The sequence below is a fragment of the Anneissia japonica genome, unplaced genomic scaffold (assembly GCF_011630105.1).
Source record: "Anneissia japonica isolate Jap-2015-1 unplaced genomic scaffold, ASM1163010v1 scaffold493_len2256704_cov171, whole genome shotgun sequence".
Taxonomy (NCBI): domain Eukaryota; kingdom Metazoa; phylum Echinodermata; class Crinoidea; order Comatulida; family Comatulidae; genus Anneissia; species Anneissia japonica.
In genome coordinates, this window is record NW_022727062.1 from 1,298,626 (window position 1) to 1,315,975 (window position 17,350).

Here is a 17,350-nt window from a genome sequence, read left to right on the forward strand (position 1 = left end):
GCAGTTTATATGCATGTGATATAATTTTGAGTCGTTGTAAACGCGATTGAGTTTGTGAAAAGAGTTCTATAGAAGAAGGCGAAAACCGATATTGTCTTGATATTTTACAACAGGAAAATAAAAATTTAAAAGAGATAATGAAAAACTCACGACACGCACGACTATAGGCCCACTGATATTGGCAGCTATAGTGGGCCTAGGGGGAACTAGCCTAGCCTAGGTTTACTCAGGCTAGTACTACAGGAACCATGCAGCTCTTAAAAATTCAAATAAATAAAAGGCTTAGGCTAGCATAGCAACATTTTTGTTCATAGGCCCTAAGGATGCCTAGGCTCAGGGCTGGCACGGCGGGTTTACGAAAGGGCCAATTAAATGCCTCGCCGATTAGATCAAATCAAAAATAAAACAAAATTCTCGTTGACTACTGTATCTCTCTGGTATAATATTATGGACGCTTTGATTTATATTTCCTATTTTTCTACTTATGTCCAAAAGAAAGAAATTAGTATATACATGCATGTAGTCTGCAATGTCCTACATGCCACCACTTCGTGTATGTGGCGTGAAGAGGAGAGGAAAGATGTTGAATTTTGTTGAAAACAAGGGAGGGATTGGCCTCATCTCCCTTCTCCTTTAAAAATACCTTAGCAAGGAATATGTTTTTTATTAGTCTAATAAGCCAAAATATTGAATCTGAAAAATTCCTCTAATCGTATCTTCGTGCAAATAATGATTAATGGTGAAGATAGTATAAGTTATAAAAAAACGTTGAATACCGTATGCCATAATCCTCGGCTTGATGGAAGGCCCTACAGTCAGGTGAATTCGCTGAGATGAAATAAGATAGGTACTTAGTTTGTCCTTATTGGATTAGGCGACAAGGGCTGACCTATGCGAGTTTGAAATATCGATAGTAATTTGGAGCGATCATATTAATAGCGCTTAGTCCATCCGTCATTCATCTTGGTCAGTTCAAGATATATACTTAGTTACAAATCTATCTGCGTATGTGCACTATGGATATTGATTTTCTGACTGTCCCTTTAAGAATCATGATCTATGTATTTCTTTATTTTTTTACCTAAAAAATATCTTGATCTTCCCCCCCCCCCCCACTTTTTTTTTTTTGGTTAATGTCATTTTTAGTTTTCCGGTGTTCTTTATTTTTATTAGTCTGTATTTTTGAAAACCTTCGGAATATTAGAAAGATGAATGCATTTCTTCTATTGCTGACTCTAAAAAAGGTGTAAAAACGTATTTTTCCAGGTTTGAAGTCGCCATCTTTAAATATCGACCACATTGTATCTGATTCCCCCTTATCATGCTGTTTTTGGGTCTTGCCACGTCTGTCATGTGTTCATGCAATTTATGGTTTTTATATTTCTGGGCAATTATATATTTTATAGCCTCTGAGCTGTTGGTTTAATTTGTGTTTAAATGTGATTCTAAGTTATTCTGTTTTATTTAATGTTTACATTTCTTTGGGCCTGCATTTTATTTTTCTGAGTTATGAGCATCTTAAAATAGAATAGCTTCACCGATTGTAAATATGGCATCATTCTGATGTAATAAGTGAATATATTTGAGAGCCTGGGGAAAGATAATGTACAAAAAAAACTGTATGAGAATATTACCCATATGCCTTTCTCGCATTGTTTTGTTCAGAATTGTGAATTACGTGGTGCATGACTAGCGTAGTTAATTGCAGTAGCATCATAATAACATTACCAAAATCCTAAAACATTCTGTACACCATTTTTAAAATATGATTCTTGAGGTAAAGCCACTGGTTTGTTGTCTCGACGTTTGGGTGAGATTGCTCTCACCGCTGTAAATTGCGGCGCTGAAGAGTGAAAATAAGAGGGAAAATACTAAACAGGGTCATCTACAATTACCTTAAGTTCCATAATGGCGGAACTCGGATCGTCTGAAAAACTCAAACTGACTGAAATATTCACACCATTTAGCTCGGCCTCTTTATCAAGCTGGTCTTGTGCCTGTAAAAATGAAAATAATTCCGTTATTTTACAGTTTAGCTTAATCTGTATCCAGGTATGAATACGCATTATGATTATGTATAATTTCGACAGTGAACTAAGCTCATTCGGTTTAGGAGCAGTATAACTATATCGTGATGCTGTAGTTACAACGCTTTGGTAATGGTAACATCTCCGATATCTCGAACTACGTACATTTTCCAAAGCACTGCCGGTAACACAGTGCGCAACATTTTCCCCTCATCATAAACATACCAACACAGACATATTAACGTCTTTGTCAAGAACTTTAAGTTCTTTACATTTAATTAGAGTGATTTAATAAATTTCGACATAGGCCTAATTTAATTACAAAAAAAAAAAAAACAAAAACAAAAAAAACACAATATTAACAATTTACAAAAGGCCAAGAATTTTCAAAAACGTAACTAAATTACTGTTTGACTCTTCTTTGAGAAATATAAAATATGTATAAATATATTCATTAATAATAAATTAGTATGAAACGTAGATCTGAAGAGTAATACGGTATTTTTTCTATCTGCTCCGTTTCTCTCTAATACTAAAGTTGCCTATTACCTCTAATAAATATTTCATAGTATGTTGTCGAATAATACGTTTACCTGGAAAAAAACATTTATACTTAATGAGGGGATAAAATAATAAAGAGTTTTAAAGACGGTGATAAACTGATAGACGATCAATAGAACGTGTTTCAATATTAGGAATTCATGAACATAATATTGTTTTATAATTCTGTTTAACATGTATTTTTTGGAGGATTATGGATATGATAATGTTGAAAATAACAAAGATGATGAAGATAATGATGATGTTGATGATGATGGAGATGATGTTGCTGGCATTGCTGATGTTGCTGATGGGAGCATTTCATCATCTTGACAAGCCTTAGCTTGTGATTTAATTCAATTCCATAATGTCATCAAGATATATAAAATAACATAAACAAATTAATCTGACAGTGACATTAATGTGGAGCGTTCGCTAAACATTAACACGTTACGTACGAGTGACTATTGCGTAAAACATGGAACGACTGTCCATTGAAACCTCTAAGTAGAAAAAGTGTTTTGTTTTTAAAAGATTACATCAAGTCATGCACGCATGGTCTCACATAAATACAACTCGATATGATCGAGCGAAAGCTTAATGCCAATTTCGAAGGTTATTATAGTGATGAGATAGTGAACATCAATCATTGTTTGCTGAACATTAACGCATAAAGAAAACCTCGAAACATAGTTTAGAGGACGGACTACAATATAGAAAATGGAATAATACTGAATCATAAAGTCTATGTGTTTTTGTAAAGAAAGTAACTTATACAATATAGGCCTATTACATTTTTCACAGGGAGCTACATTTTAGGATAAATAAATTTTTTTTTTTTTTTTGCGAATGAAATGAAGTGCAATTAAAGAAAAAATAGTTAGAAAATGGCTCTTAGTTTCTTTGATATAATAAAAAAAATCTTAGAGGTTTTATCTGTACATTGAGAATGTATATTTTTCATGTCATGATTATGATGATAATGGTGACAACGATGAAGACGATGATTATAATTAAAAGGTTTTTGAAAAGAATGCTCTTATTGTTCAATAGTAAGAATGATATTAATACGTCTTCTAAGCGTATTGACTAATCGCAATAGCTAACCTACTCCTAGTGTTAGCTTTTAAGCTCAAATGCACAAGAGAAAACATATCCAATATCCAATGGTATGATTGAGCTATATAAAATGTGACAAATGTTGATATAGGCTTCCGGTTTATTTAGTTTTAATAATCCCGCGAGAGCATTTGTCTACATTAGACTAAGTTTGTTATATCAAGTGCCAATTGCATTAGAGCGAGGTGGGAACAGATAGCACAGAAAACAGGCGTAAATACAACCGGACTAGTCTAAGCTCTGTCAGTTGGCTTCTCCTGAAAGTGGGACCATTAGGCTAGTTTCCAATCAACGTTAATCACCCAGATCGCTTCATCCATTTTCTGAAATGACATTTCACCAGCCTTTCCAAAAATACTTTCTTTACAATTGTTATCTTCTTCGGGAATATCGAATAACGAAAGTATGTGTCTAAATGAACAATATTCATTATCACTGTCAACTTTGCCCTACTTTTCATCGTCTACACAGCGAACTCACTTTATCATTATAAGTACCGTATTAATCCGATTAGTATTTCATTGATTTCATTTATTACTATCTATTTATATATTTCTTTCATTAAGGTGTACTTAATTCAAATGCGGCAGTTCCAATTTTGCAAGTAAACTATAATCGATAAGATTAGCAGATTGCATAACTAATACCTTCTTGAGATAAACCTGAATAAAGCATTCAATCATCCAACTGAAATATAACAGAAATAAAATTGTTGAAATATTGATTTCTCTCATTATTTAAACAGATTAATTTTAAACTTAATTTACAATATGCACTACAAAATCCGTAAAATATTAAATAAATTTAACCTCTTATCAAGTCAATGCACTTCGAATTTTGCCCAGCCATAGCTGGACACACTCCTTTGCCTTTTTATTGGATGTTTCAAGGTCTGTATTGGTGCTGGGTTCATCTAACATACAGCACTGCAGGAGGTGTTGCATGGTCTGAGACTCAGTTCCACATTCATAAATGACAGGGTTGTTGGAATATCCCCACTTCTGTAACGTGATTTTGGAAAGGCCTACCCCAGTTATAAGTCTATTAACACACTTCCATGTCGCCAGGTTATTGTCAGCTCCAGGTGGAAGGTCTTCATCTGGTGACAGTTCCATTTTTTATATTACAAAAGAGAAAAAAAGAACATTGCTTTCAATTTTTCAAATGAAAGAAAGTACCTAAATATACCACAAGCGAGAATATTGGATTAGATTGCGTTTATTCTGGTCCTGATCCTGGTGGGTAAAGCCGACCTCATTAGGACTCCAGGTGTGAACACAAGGGAAGTTCGAAGACTCATATCCAGTGGGTTCCTTCTGGTGATAGAAATTGGCTGTACACAGAGATACATTTGTATTACTCTCTTCTGAAAATGTACTGCGTTATTCAACGTTGGCATAGGTCCGACGACTCCACTTCGATAAAATTGTATCAATAATACTTCAGCTTCGCTTTCATAATAGTATTTCTATAAAATCTACAACTGTCTCTATAATAAAAGATGATTGACTTAATTTCTAATATTAATATATAATCTACGATCATTAATGATGCATTATGGTTTATTAGTCACCTTAATTGATTGACTAAATTCCTTTAGGTGTTTACATACGTTTAGCAATATTGACGAACCACATAAATCATGATTTTACGTACGTGCACAACAACAACTTAAAATCAAGTCATAATTCTCAATCGAATTGCGTATACTGTACGTGAATGATAAATCCAATTACCAGTATTCCAGTGCATATGAGAAACTGTGGCTCAGCAGTATAAATGTTCAGTCAAATACATGTGCTGCATTTGACCTTTTAAACGTTAACATTTACATTTAACAACCGAAAACAATCATATTCCTAAGCCTCATCCCAATGCTCATACATAAAGGGCTTTTTTTTAGAAAAACAGTAGAGTCCCAAATTGAATAATCAAAACTACATATCAAATATAAATGATGAATAAAAGGTTTATCCGAGTTAGTCTGCTATAAAACAATATCAGACATTACAAATCGCAGCACTGTATAACTGCAACATTTATTAGCTCTAGCTTTCGTCCACACAGTGGACCTCATACTTCATGAGGAACTTAATAACGGAATTTAATCAACCAGTCACAGTCTCTTGATGAAGTCCACTGTGTGAACGAAAGATATTTTAGTCGTTACAGAAATATCAAATATAGAAACAAGTTATTTTGTTTTATATAAACATTGGTGCTTACAACTCGAACCAGCGCATATTGTTTAGTTCAGTTCAGTATTCTTTATTTGCAAATATCATAAAATTACACAATACAGAAACATATGTATATATGGAAGTATAACTAATTCCCCTCTCTTCTCTCGTATACTTACGTAAGAGAACCTCGACACGTCTTGATGTATGGTACCAATTGATGTCCAGTTTAAATACTTAATTAGTCTAATTCTTGCCACATTGTCAGCACTCTCAGAGGGCACGGTCCGGTAGAAGTACGGGTACTTGTCCTGCTGTGATAAAAATGGCGTCGTATCTGCAAAGGAAAGCTAGATAAATACAACAAAACTGTTACATAACTTATTCGAGATGTTTAATATTATATTATTGTAATAAACATTTAGTTCAAATTTTACAAATTGTAAAATTGTAAATTATTAGTAGGTATCAGTAAGGTCGGGCAGCAACATCGTAACAGTAGTAGCAGTGGTAGTAGTATTTATCGCTGCAGTATCAAATAAAAAAGGAAATGAAAAGTAATATCAGTAACATGGATAAACAAAATAACACAATGATTGGACTAACGACGAAAGTATTCAAATTTTCAATCAATACATCTTAATGCTTCGTGCCTGCTAACCAAATACTATTGACATTTTCGTTACGAGCAACTTGATGTGCTTTTTGTAACATTTGACAGAATTGCTTAATTACCTTTTAATCGATTATATATTATTGCGTGCTTCAATACATCGTTTTATAGTCAAAATATAAAAATACTGGAAGATAATTTAAAATTGTAGTGTAAGTATTTGAAATTCAGTTTTTCATTACTTTACTGAATTACGTGTTATCACGCGGGTATATAAAGCAGGCGATAAGAATGGTACTTCTGCTCAAGGGATTATCGAATTCACACGCTCGATGATATTCGGTGTTAATGTTTAAACAAATAAAATGGTTTAGTTTGATCTAATTCATCAGACACTTAAGTGAAAATATGTCTCACTTAGGAGATAAAGCAAATGTTACTGTAAATACAAAAACTTTTACAGGCTGATGCACATGGTATTAAACGTACATTATTGGATAGGGCCTACATCGGCGCAGAATGTAATCTCACTCACTCAAATAAACATATAATGTTTGGTAAAGTAGTAGTTATGTTTTCTATATTATAATTGAAAAAAGTCTACGATTATAACTTGAGGGCTTGCTTTTGCATATCTCGTTCTTTCATTCTATTTTCCTCAAGATTATGTTTAGAATAAAAAACGTGGATTGATTTTATGTGCATATTTTAATCATTGCCACTACGTTGTTTGATGCATGCTTAAGAGAAATCAATCTGGCGCTACTGTAACCAATAGTACATTTAAACATAATTCTGCAATTCTAATTCGTTTAATAGTCTCCCTACACGTTACTGACACAAAATAAAATCGATATAAACTGTTCAGAACATGAGGCATGCACACAATCGAATGCGTACAGAAAGCCCACACGTTGAAAGCTTTCTCTGATACGAAATTTTCCTTTAAACGGATGCCTGCTGATAATCTTTGCCTCCGTGTGTGCCCACGTGTACATATACATTGCACGTTCACAGATGATGTGGCGAATTACTATTTTCATTTACTTTAAATACAGTTTGCACTTGACATTTCAATATAACATGATGAATCATAGTGTCTGACGATTAGATTGATTGGCATTTACAAGTAGCTTAATAATAAAAATAAATTAAGAACACTATTAGTGTAAGTTATTATTCACATATGTGTATCACATAATGGAGCAGAACAACAATGGATATCTGTGGAATTGTTCTTGAATAAGTGTCATCCTAAAAAAATCTGCCGTACAGTCAGTTATAGCCCTTACAATGTATTGGCGATGATGATAACAAAACATTGAAAAAACAATATATATATATAATCATATTTAAGCCTATTAATAATAATAATAATAATAATAATAATAATAATAATAATAATAATAAAGGGCAAAACCATCAAAATTAAAAGTACTAAAGACAAAATTTTGTCAAGTTTAATCAACATAGCACGTAAGCTTATTTCTCGATATTTTATCAAAACCACATTCAATGTAGGTCTATATGCTGTGGGCAACCGTATGTTGTCGATATCAAACATATAATGCTTATAGGTTCAAATCAAACCAAACTCGCCCGGCAAATCTTAAAAAAATCTTGATCATAGTATTATGCAAGATTCTAAAGAGCGCTCTCTAGCGAGTCGTGTTCTGGGAATAATGACCATCTACTTCCTCATATAATGATCCCCCGATGATCTATAAAGGCGAACACTAATAACTTCAGATGCGATGGTTTAATAATATACCTATCTGCAACAACCCAACGTAAGAACCTTAAAGCAATAATACACTTTATTCATAGGCTCATTAATGTTCCTATGCCCGTCTCCTCACACATTTTCGCAACAAATACGGTCTCTCTGGAATTATAGATGTAATAATTCTGGTTTCAGTTTCTCAGTTGTCGTTTATACAGATTAATACGATTGCTACAGCGTCCTATTTTCTTCACCTTGTTCTTCCCAATCATAGATCCTGTATGGAGACGTCCATATACTGTTTCTTTTAGACAACTATAAAAGTATGCCTAACCAGTTAGAGGTGGCAATACTTGATGTGCATGACATGTGAACCTTAAATTGTTTAACTTTAATCTACACAATTGAGATTTCAGTTATTTCATTATCTTCACCTCCTCGAGGTAATAGCAATAAACATTGTTTTCACTTGAACGCCTAGCATGGAGTAAATTTTCCTCTACATTAAATTGTTTATACATAAACAATTGCCATAATAGGCCTAAAACATAAACTACATGGGTTATCCTATCACGTGTCCAAAAACACTTCATAATTTTAATTCCCCAACCTTTCTCCTCATACTAAAATTACAAACAATCCCAAATGAATCCTGTTATAAACAAATGAAACGTCATCAATTGTTCTACATATGATGGCAAAACCCACTTGTGCTACACGAGAGGGTAAAAAACATTATTTTACCCTCTTAGTTTTTAGTAGCAAAATATCTTCAAACAGTAGACATTTCTAATACTGTAACATTCATTGATAAATACATTATTATTTAAAAATTTAATGAAATGTGGATTTGGAATTTGTACATTAAAAGACGATAATAGACCAATGAGTACTTGAAATAATCTGTTTAACAAAATAATTCGAGTAGACTTGACAAAATCTAAATATAACCATCGGAAATTTTAAAATAAATAACAGAATACACCATAAAGACACACAAGCGCATTATACATAGCCGTCTTCGATAATGCGGAAATAAGAATGATTTTTGTAATACATCCATAACTCCCAATGCCATTCTATAATAACACCACAATGTATGGCCATCTTCGAGCAAAATAGATAGATGTCATGAAAATGATATATACCTAGAATAAACAAATACAAGCAGAAACTTAAATAAACAGAGGCATTGATGCATATCAATAATGACCAACCAAAACCTTTCACTTAGAGTTGTCAGTCAACAATTGTTCACCTTAGATAATCTTACCTACCAGCCTGCAGCATACCTGATCAACTTGGCCTAGCTCAGCTACAGCTTACAGTACTGGACCCAGCTTTGACACACCAAAATTCAGCAATATTTGTTTCATAAGGACTACTAAACCACAAGCAGGTATCTTCACCTGTGGTGACCTGAATAAACTGAATTATAAATCCTTATGTTCTGGAAAAAAACTTTAGCAGATACTTAAGGTAATAATTCCCTTGATGTCATTATTACTAATGCTTGGCACTATGTACCATCATGTTCTTCTATTAAAAATGGTAAAATTGTAATATCGTTATCATTTTCAGTTATATTATCGATATAATACGTATCTCTTTGTTTTGTACATAAGAGAAAGAAAAACAAATAATTAAGAAAACAAAAAGGTGTAATTTCTACGAAATTGAGTTAAAAAATGTATGTGTATGTATTTGATGATGAGTGTGATACGTGTATGTATGTGCGTGTACATATGCAGGTGAATATCCTAAAAAAAAAAGAGAAAAAAGTAACAAAAAGAGAAAGAAACAGAGGTAAGTGAAATTCCCACGAAAGATAAATAAAAGGTTTAGTTCACACTAAGAAAAAAAAAATATGTATACGTGCAAGCATTTGAAATGAGTGTATGTATGTGCAATTGGTTTTAATTTTATATATTTTTTTATATCTTTGATGGCAGAAAAAAAAAACAATAGAAAAGTAACAAAAAGAGAAAGAAATATAGGTGGGTGAAATGAAAGAAAAAATGATCTGTTTTATGTTCTGTCTTAGAATGGCCTTCCTACCTCACTAATATATATTTTTGACACTTACTATGGCATCTGGTACGGTACATTACCACTTTTGTATCATTCAAAAATGTTGTCTTTATTGTTTTGTTCATTAATTTTTCATGTATCTGCTGTGAGCATCGATGTTGTGTTGCTGGTAAATTTCCAATCTCTTTTCATTTTTGGTATGTATGATATGCCAATACTCCGATTTTATTTTTACGATATTTTCACATAGTGCAATAGCGTTTTATGAGTCAAACTTATTGTCCCCAATGGGACAGAATAATCTAACTAATTGCCGGTTGTTCTACATACTTAGCTATGCCCTAATACTTCATTTCATATTCTCATTAGTACACATTTCCATCTCATAATACGTACTTAGTTCTGGATAAATCACATGATCATAAATGTGGTATAGAGAAACCCCCAACTACATCAGTTATAGATAGGATTAGAGTTGAAAATGAAACCTTTTAAAAATGATTTAGTAATGACTTAGAAATACATCCGGGATTAGGTTACAGCTAGAAACGATAGTAAAAACAGAAATGTTTTCGGCAGCAGCTGAAGCAACAGTATCAAGAGTTGCTATTGCAGCTGAATTTACTACTACAGCTACTACTTCTACTGCTGCTGCTGCTGCTGCTACTACTTCTACTACTGCTACTACTACTGCTCTGCTACTACTACTGCTGCTGCTACTACTACTACTACTACTACTACTACTGCTACAACTACTACTACTACAGTGCCTACCTGTGGTATATTCCAAAAATGCACTGCTTCAGCAATCGGTGACGTCACTTCTGGACAGACTCCACCAAATACCATGAACTTAGTTGGACTTGTTGCCATAGACTCAAAGAAGCTTCTCATCCCGATTGCCATATCGCACTGTGGATAAGAAACAGGGCAGAAATGTTATACAAATTTTAGTTGTAGTATTCACAACAAGGTCTTCCAATTATAAAACCAATATAAAATCCGGCTTATTCATACAAGTAATGAAACAAGAATTTATTATTAATTAACCAAATTTATTTTAAATATAAAATTATCATCTCTAATATGCAAAACTTTTTCTTATGAATCGCAGAAAATGTAATCACACGTGGAATATATTTTATTTTGTGAAAGTGTTGAGATTTTCAAACGACAGTTGACAAGCGGAAAACGCATTTTAACATTCTTAGGATAAACGTACTGTTATCATTGTTGCTAATAATGTCTTTTTAAATATGCTGTTTCCATTAAAGCCAACCATTCATTCATCATAAAGCCAAAACTAAAACACGATTTAGGGCTTTGACAAAAACGCACATTATTTTACATTTCTCACAAACATTAAATTGCCTGATGTTTTTGTGCGTAGGATGATCGAAGCTAACAATTTTACGTTATGATAACGTTGTAGTTTTTCTTTGTATAGCCATAAATACGGGTTTCTAATTTCAGACTAAAAACGTCGCAAACATGTTAAAGTTATTATCTGACATAACCTAACCTCATCGTTCGCAAATTGTTTTATTGCTACTCTGACTGGCCTACCTAAAAAACACGATGATCAACAAGTGTTTATATAAATTATTATGTACAATATTTAACAATAAAATGTATAAAGGTTATAAGTAGGTAATAAAGCTAAACTGGCACGATCAATTGTTTCTCCTCCAGCGTTAGAGTACCATCAAATGCCAAGTTGTATAGCTATCAGAATGTTAATTGTAGGATTTTCACAACGGATTATGAGTAAAACATTATATATATATCCTACTACATCATGTATGCTTAATGTACGCCTACATAAGAAAACGATAAAGCTTAATACCTGTATTATATCATTTTATTGTAGAGGTATGGATCCGTAATACAACAAAAACGTTAATAAATATTTAGTGTTGTATCAATTAAATAAGCTTTGACCCAGATTCTATATATTCTCGTCATTTGAGTTCTATAATACGTACATAAAGATTCTCACATAAATCCTTTGAATTCTAGGTAAAGGACACGTTTATCTCCGAAAATGCAATACTTTGATCCTCATGAATATATCGTTTGTAAAAAAAAAAGAAAATCGGCACCTAATCCCTACTAAGGCTATAGCCTAAAAACACTTCCTAGATTATTTTTAGCCAAATAGCCTACAAACACTTCCTAAGTTAATTTTTAGCCAAGTGTGTGTCATCTATATTATATCTGTCTCTTATACACATCTAGATGTGTATAAGAGACAGACCATAAACTAAAACTATAATCGTCATGGAATTTACAAAATCTGAACACAAACACGTCAGCGATTGTGTAATATTTAACAATAGGGTTTCTTCTTTGAAAAGCACATGTAATACATACATTTAAATAGCTTGGCCTATGATTTATTGGTTGTCTTCTTAATATAGAAGGTCGCCATTAGGCACTGCTGGTGGGGAAGAGTTTTCTTCAGGCGTCAATATCGCCTACATTATTGGGTCGACAATGGATGATCTCTGATAATAATAGTGATACCGTAGTATATTATTTATAGCCTCTATAACAGCTGTCTGAATTCTCATCTATCCTCAAGATTTGCTATACGTTATTGGGTTTCTAATATTAAACACAAAAAAAAATACATTTAAAAAATGACTCCTGTGTGGAATGAGAGACACGTGAACAGAGAGACAGACCCATTATCCAATACATGTATTTTGCTCAATGATATAGGCCTATACCAAATTGAACTGCTGAAAGGTTAGGTGGTTAAGATGCCATTGCTTCCAATTCAAAAGTCAGTAGGTTCAAACCTTGTGACAGCAGAATTTTTTCTCACGACTAAGATGCTCAAAATCATCCACTCCCCATGCTTCATTATGAGACCTATTTCACAACGCATAACTGGAACTTAAGGGAGAACAATTATGTTTCTACTCTAACATAAATATATTCAATACCAGGATCGGCTGTATTGCAATTCACAGCTTTTTGGCATTCCACAGGTTTCAGTTGAAGAAACTCCAACATGTTTAAAACGTTGCTGCGAGACTTGTTGTTTGTGCACCTAGAGCGCACATCACCTATTCTCAAGCAATTTCATTGGCTCCCGGTGAATTCAAATTTTATTTTTAAGGCTCTTGTCATTGCATATAAAGTCGTTCATGGTTCGGCTCCTGGTTAATTATCTGCATCATTCAGCAAATATGTTCCAAACAGACGACTTAGATCTTCATCCCAAGTCCTACTAGCTGCGACAATACTCTGCTCAATATCTCTGGAATAAACTTCCATGGATGTTCGAACTGTTCCTTTGGTCGTTTCCATTCTCATGACATTTCTCTTTCGCCAACATTTTTGATTAGTGTTCTTTTTTTTCCCGTCTTTTTCTTCTTTTTGACTTTGAATAGCCTTTTAATTGCCCTGTTATTATTTTCTGGAAAGTACAGAGAGGTTCTTGCAGTATGCGCTATGCAAGCACAAATAATAATATTAATTAATAATAATAATAATAATAATAATAATAATAATAATAATAATAATAATAATAATAATAATAATAATAATAATAATAATAATTACCATGCATTGAAGCCATGAACAGAGTTAAACAGTACCATCTACCCGACACATCAAAACACGACTCAAGAAAACAGAATTTGAAAGAGGAAACACTTTTACCATTGATTGTCTCTTGGGAAATATGAACATATTTGAATACGGTAATAGGCATAATTTATGAAAAACCAGAGTTGGTGAGTGTAACACCAAAACAAACCGACAGGTGGCAGTGTTTCCACACATTACTTAGCCCAGGCTCACTCAAATGTTGACCCTTTCTTCATACTTGATGTAAACTAAATTATCGAAAACATTTACAAATTTTCCTAAATTTATTTCCCACATGCTTTATACTAAGCACGAGTGATGGGCCTATACCCTCTCAAAACTCTTTGTATTTTTAGCCTGATTGTAAACAAATATTACAAATTTGTTTCAAACGAATCTATAAATAATATGTTATTCCGTCCCTGCTAACTTAAATATATTTTAGACAGGTTATTATACGACTTTCTTAAAACCTCCGAACGATTTTAAAATATATTGTTGGCGTGTTTCATTGTATTATTACACAACAGGTAAATATTTTCGTAATGTCATTCTTTAACATTTTAGTTTTGTTTTATCTGACCATGTTTGATAAGATTCACCATCTAGATTCTAGTTCTAGTAAGAAAATCATGTAATATTTACAATTCGATATAATAATTTCCCTTGTTGTGCAGTAATGAACAATGAAGTAATTAGATCTATCTACAATCAAAAGTACTCACACTCTTCGTACTTTTATTCGTTTTTTTTCATCACACTTACTCTCTTCATGTGACTTGAATCTTAAGCACATCATTCAAATTACACGACACACACTGAGTCTGGTCTGTGTTCCGATATTTTTCATTCTATTTATGCATACAATAAATTATTTCAGGCATTTCAATAATACGTTAGTGGTTGACGCCGGCAACATACCGTGAGGGCTGGACGATAGATGGGCATGTTCAAAACGATTATCAATGATATGGTAAGATGCCCCGGTAGTAGGTGATATATTAATGGGCCAAATGTTATGCGTAACAACAACGTTGCGTTATGTCGGACTCCATTTCTCATCTTTGTGCGTGGGCTTCTTGAATGGCAAGTTTGATCTAGATTATAAATAACAGTGCTGTTTGCACGATAAAGATATTAGATCCATTGAAAATGCAATACTTTGATCCTCATGAATATATCGTTTGTAAAAAAAAAGAAAATCGGCACCTAATCCCTACTTAGGCTACAGCCTAAAAACACTTCCTAGATTATTTTTAGCCAAATAGCCTACAAACACTTCCTAAGTTAATTTTTAGCCAAGTGTGTGTCATCTATATTATATTGACGACCCATGATGACAGTATGATTCATTTCAAATCTTTAAAAAAAAAAAGCATTTAAATATTTTTTTTGTAAATAATAAAATGGTATGTCGTGTAAGACGCACGTTTCATAGCTCGTGTTCGATCACCAATACAAGAAAAAACTTTGAAATAACACCTGACTTGAATTATCTAGAACCACAACAAATAATATCATTTAACATTTAAGTTGAATAGACATTATTCTGCGTTCTGCCGTGGCGTAATAAGCCTAAATATATCAATACAATACAGTTATGGACGCGTTGTATGCATTCCCAATACTACATAATTTAAACGAACAAGGAGCACGCGACAGGAAATTATAGAGTTATGGTCGCAAACGGGGGTGCCCACGAACAATTATATCAAACCTCCATAATAAGCCGCACTATGACCTCAATAGATCATTTGTGAGCGCCTAAATATGATACTCTTTATTCAATCTATTTTCAAGATTCAACGCCGTAAACACACGAAACAGTCTTATAATAGAAAAGTCATGAAAATGCTTTTCAACGGACTGTGGAGCGGGAACAGTCAAATGTAGATACAGATAGATTTAGATATAATTTTTATTTTATGTATTTATTGTCTACCCTTCGTGACCTGTTTATTATTCTCCCACACGGCCCAGTTATGCACGATCCATTTCTTAAGAAGTGGAGCCGTAGAGAGAGCAGGATGTGACGGCACAGATTCAGCATATATCTATCACAAATATAAATTCAGTAGATAAACCTAATATGTCACTAGCGTATTGACAATCCATTAATACTATTAAATCCTAATGATCCATGATAGGCGAAACATTCAATAGCAATCAACGTTTAATAGGCCAATACTAATAACAGTCGGATACTTTATAGAAACGCCACTGACGTAGGCTACAAAAAAAATAAAAATAAAAAACAGATTGAACAATCTTTCGAGCTAACCACTTTACGTAACGTTATAAAATCGTTAGATTACGGTGTTAAAAACGTATATTTAATACGTACTTTAACGTAAATGTCAGCTAAGTGATGTCGCAAACGTTACAAGAACGTTAGAATAACCAACTACAACTGTCACGGATTTCGTGAATCTTTTGGATATGCACGTGATGAACATTCTTTTAAGTTTGCTTATACACCAAAGCCCCTGATCAACAACATATTTGTTTTGCAATTGTTTAATTGTTGGGAGATTGAAAAGAAAGTAATAATGTTTTGTGTTCTTTCTGGGTTTACTCAAGCACAGCAGGCCTAATCATTGTTGTAGGTCCGCAGCCCTTTTTAAGTTTCGCAAAAGATAGGGATTTCACTTCTTGTACAATCGATAAGTACCATGGACTCTTGGTTCAATTCCCAGCTGGAGGGCTGATTAAACGCAAGTTTATCGCACCGTATTATTAAGATGAGAGGTTTAAGCCATTAGTCCACGTGTGCAGTATAACGCAAGTGCACGTTAAAGAACGCAGTATAACAAGTGTACTGGAAAAATCACCACCAGACAGTTCCAGAATCTAACAATACGAAGGCGGTAACCTAACAGGAAAAGAAGAGACGTTTTGACTCGACTACGCGGTACATCAAAAAGAATATTGACATGTTTTTTTCCCATTGTTACAATTTCCTGTATTATCATGCGCATCCAATACACTTACATCCGTAACCCTACCCGATTCAAAACCTAATATACAGACCGTTAAAATGTTATGCTCAAAATTTATTATTAAATATATTCATGGGAATATTGTTTCGAAAGTGCAATATAGTGTCGTTGTTCTTTTTGCTTGCTCCAAAATACATGAATATCTATGTCAATCTCATTAATTGGGTATTCGATTCCTAAATTGAGACAAAAGATTTATGTTATTGCTGTTTAAAATATCTTAGATATTATGTATCGAATATTTTATTGATTCTTTTAAACATTTTTTGAAACAATATACTCGTTAAAGTTTAATTCGAACTCTCGTAGTAAATTAATGTTTTAAAATATGTTAATAATTCAATGTTTTGTAAAAATGCTTTGCAAACATTCAATAAAACGCAAAATAAAACTGTTAAACCAATTGATATATGTGAACAATATACATATAATATATATATATACATATATATATATATATATATATATCTTACATATATATGTATATACATATATATACATATTATATATATACATAT

At 33.0% G+C, this 17,350-nt stretch overlaps 1 protein-coding gene across 1 annotated transcript in view; it reads right to left on the reverse strand.

Moving 5' to 3' along the window:
• The window catches only part of LOC117113419 (gamma-aminobutyric acid type B receptor subunit 2-like), a 38,527-nt gene extending 24,582 nt beyond the window's left edge, over positions 1–13,945 (reverse strand). The window contains exons 1-4 of the mRNA XM_033256739.1: positions 13,807–13,945; positions 11,008–11,145; positions 6,046–6,216; positions 1,896–1,997 (exon numbers count right to left, since the gene is read on the reverse strand). Coding sequence (XP_033112630.1) covers positions 1,896–1,997; positions 6,046–6,216; positions 11,008–11,145; positions 13,807–13,809 — 414 coding nt within the window. The 5' untranslated portion in view covers positions 13,810–13,945. The remainder of the gene's footprint in view (positions 1–1,895; positions 1,998–6,045; positions 6,217–11,007; positions 11,146–13,806) is intronic.
• Between the last annotated feature and the right edge of the window lie 3,405 nt (positions 13,946–17,350).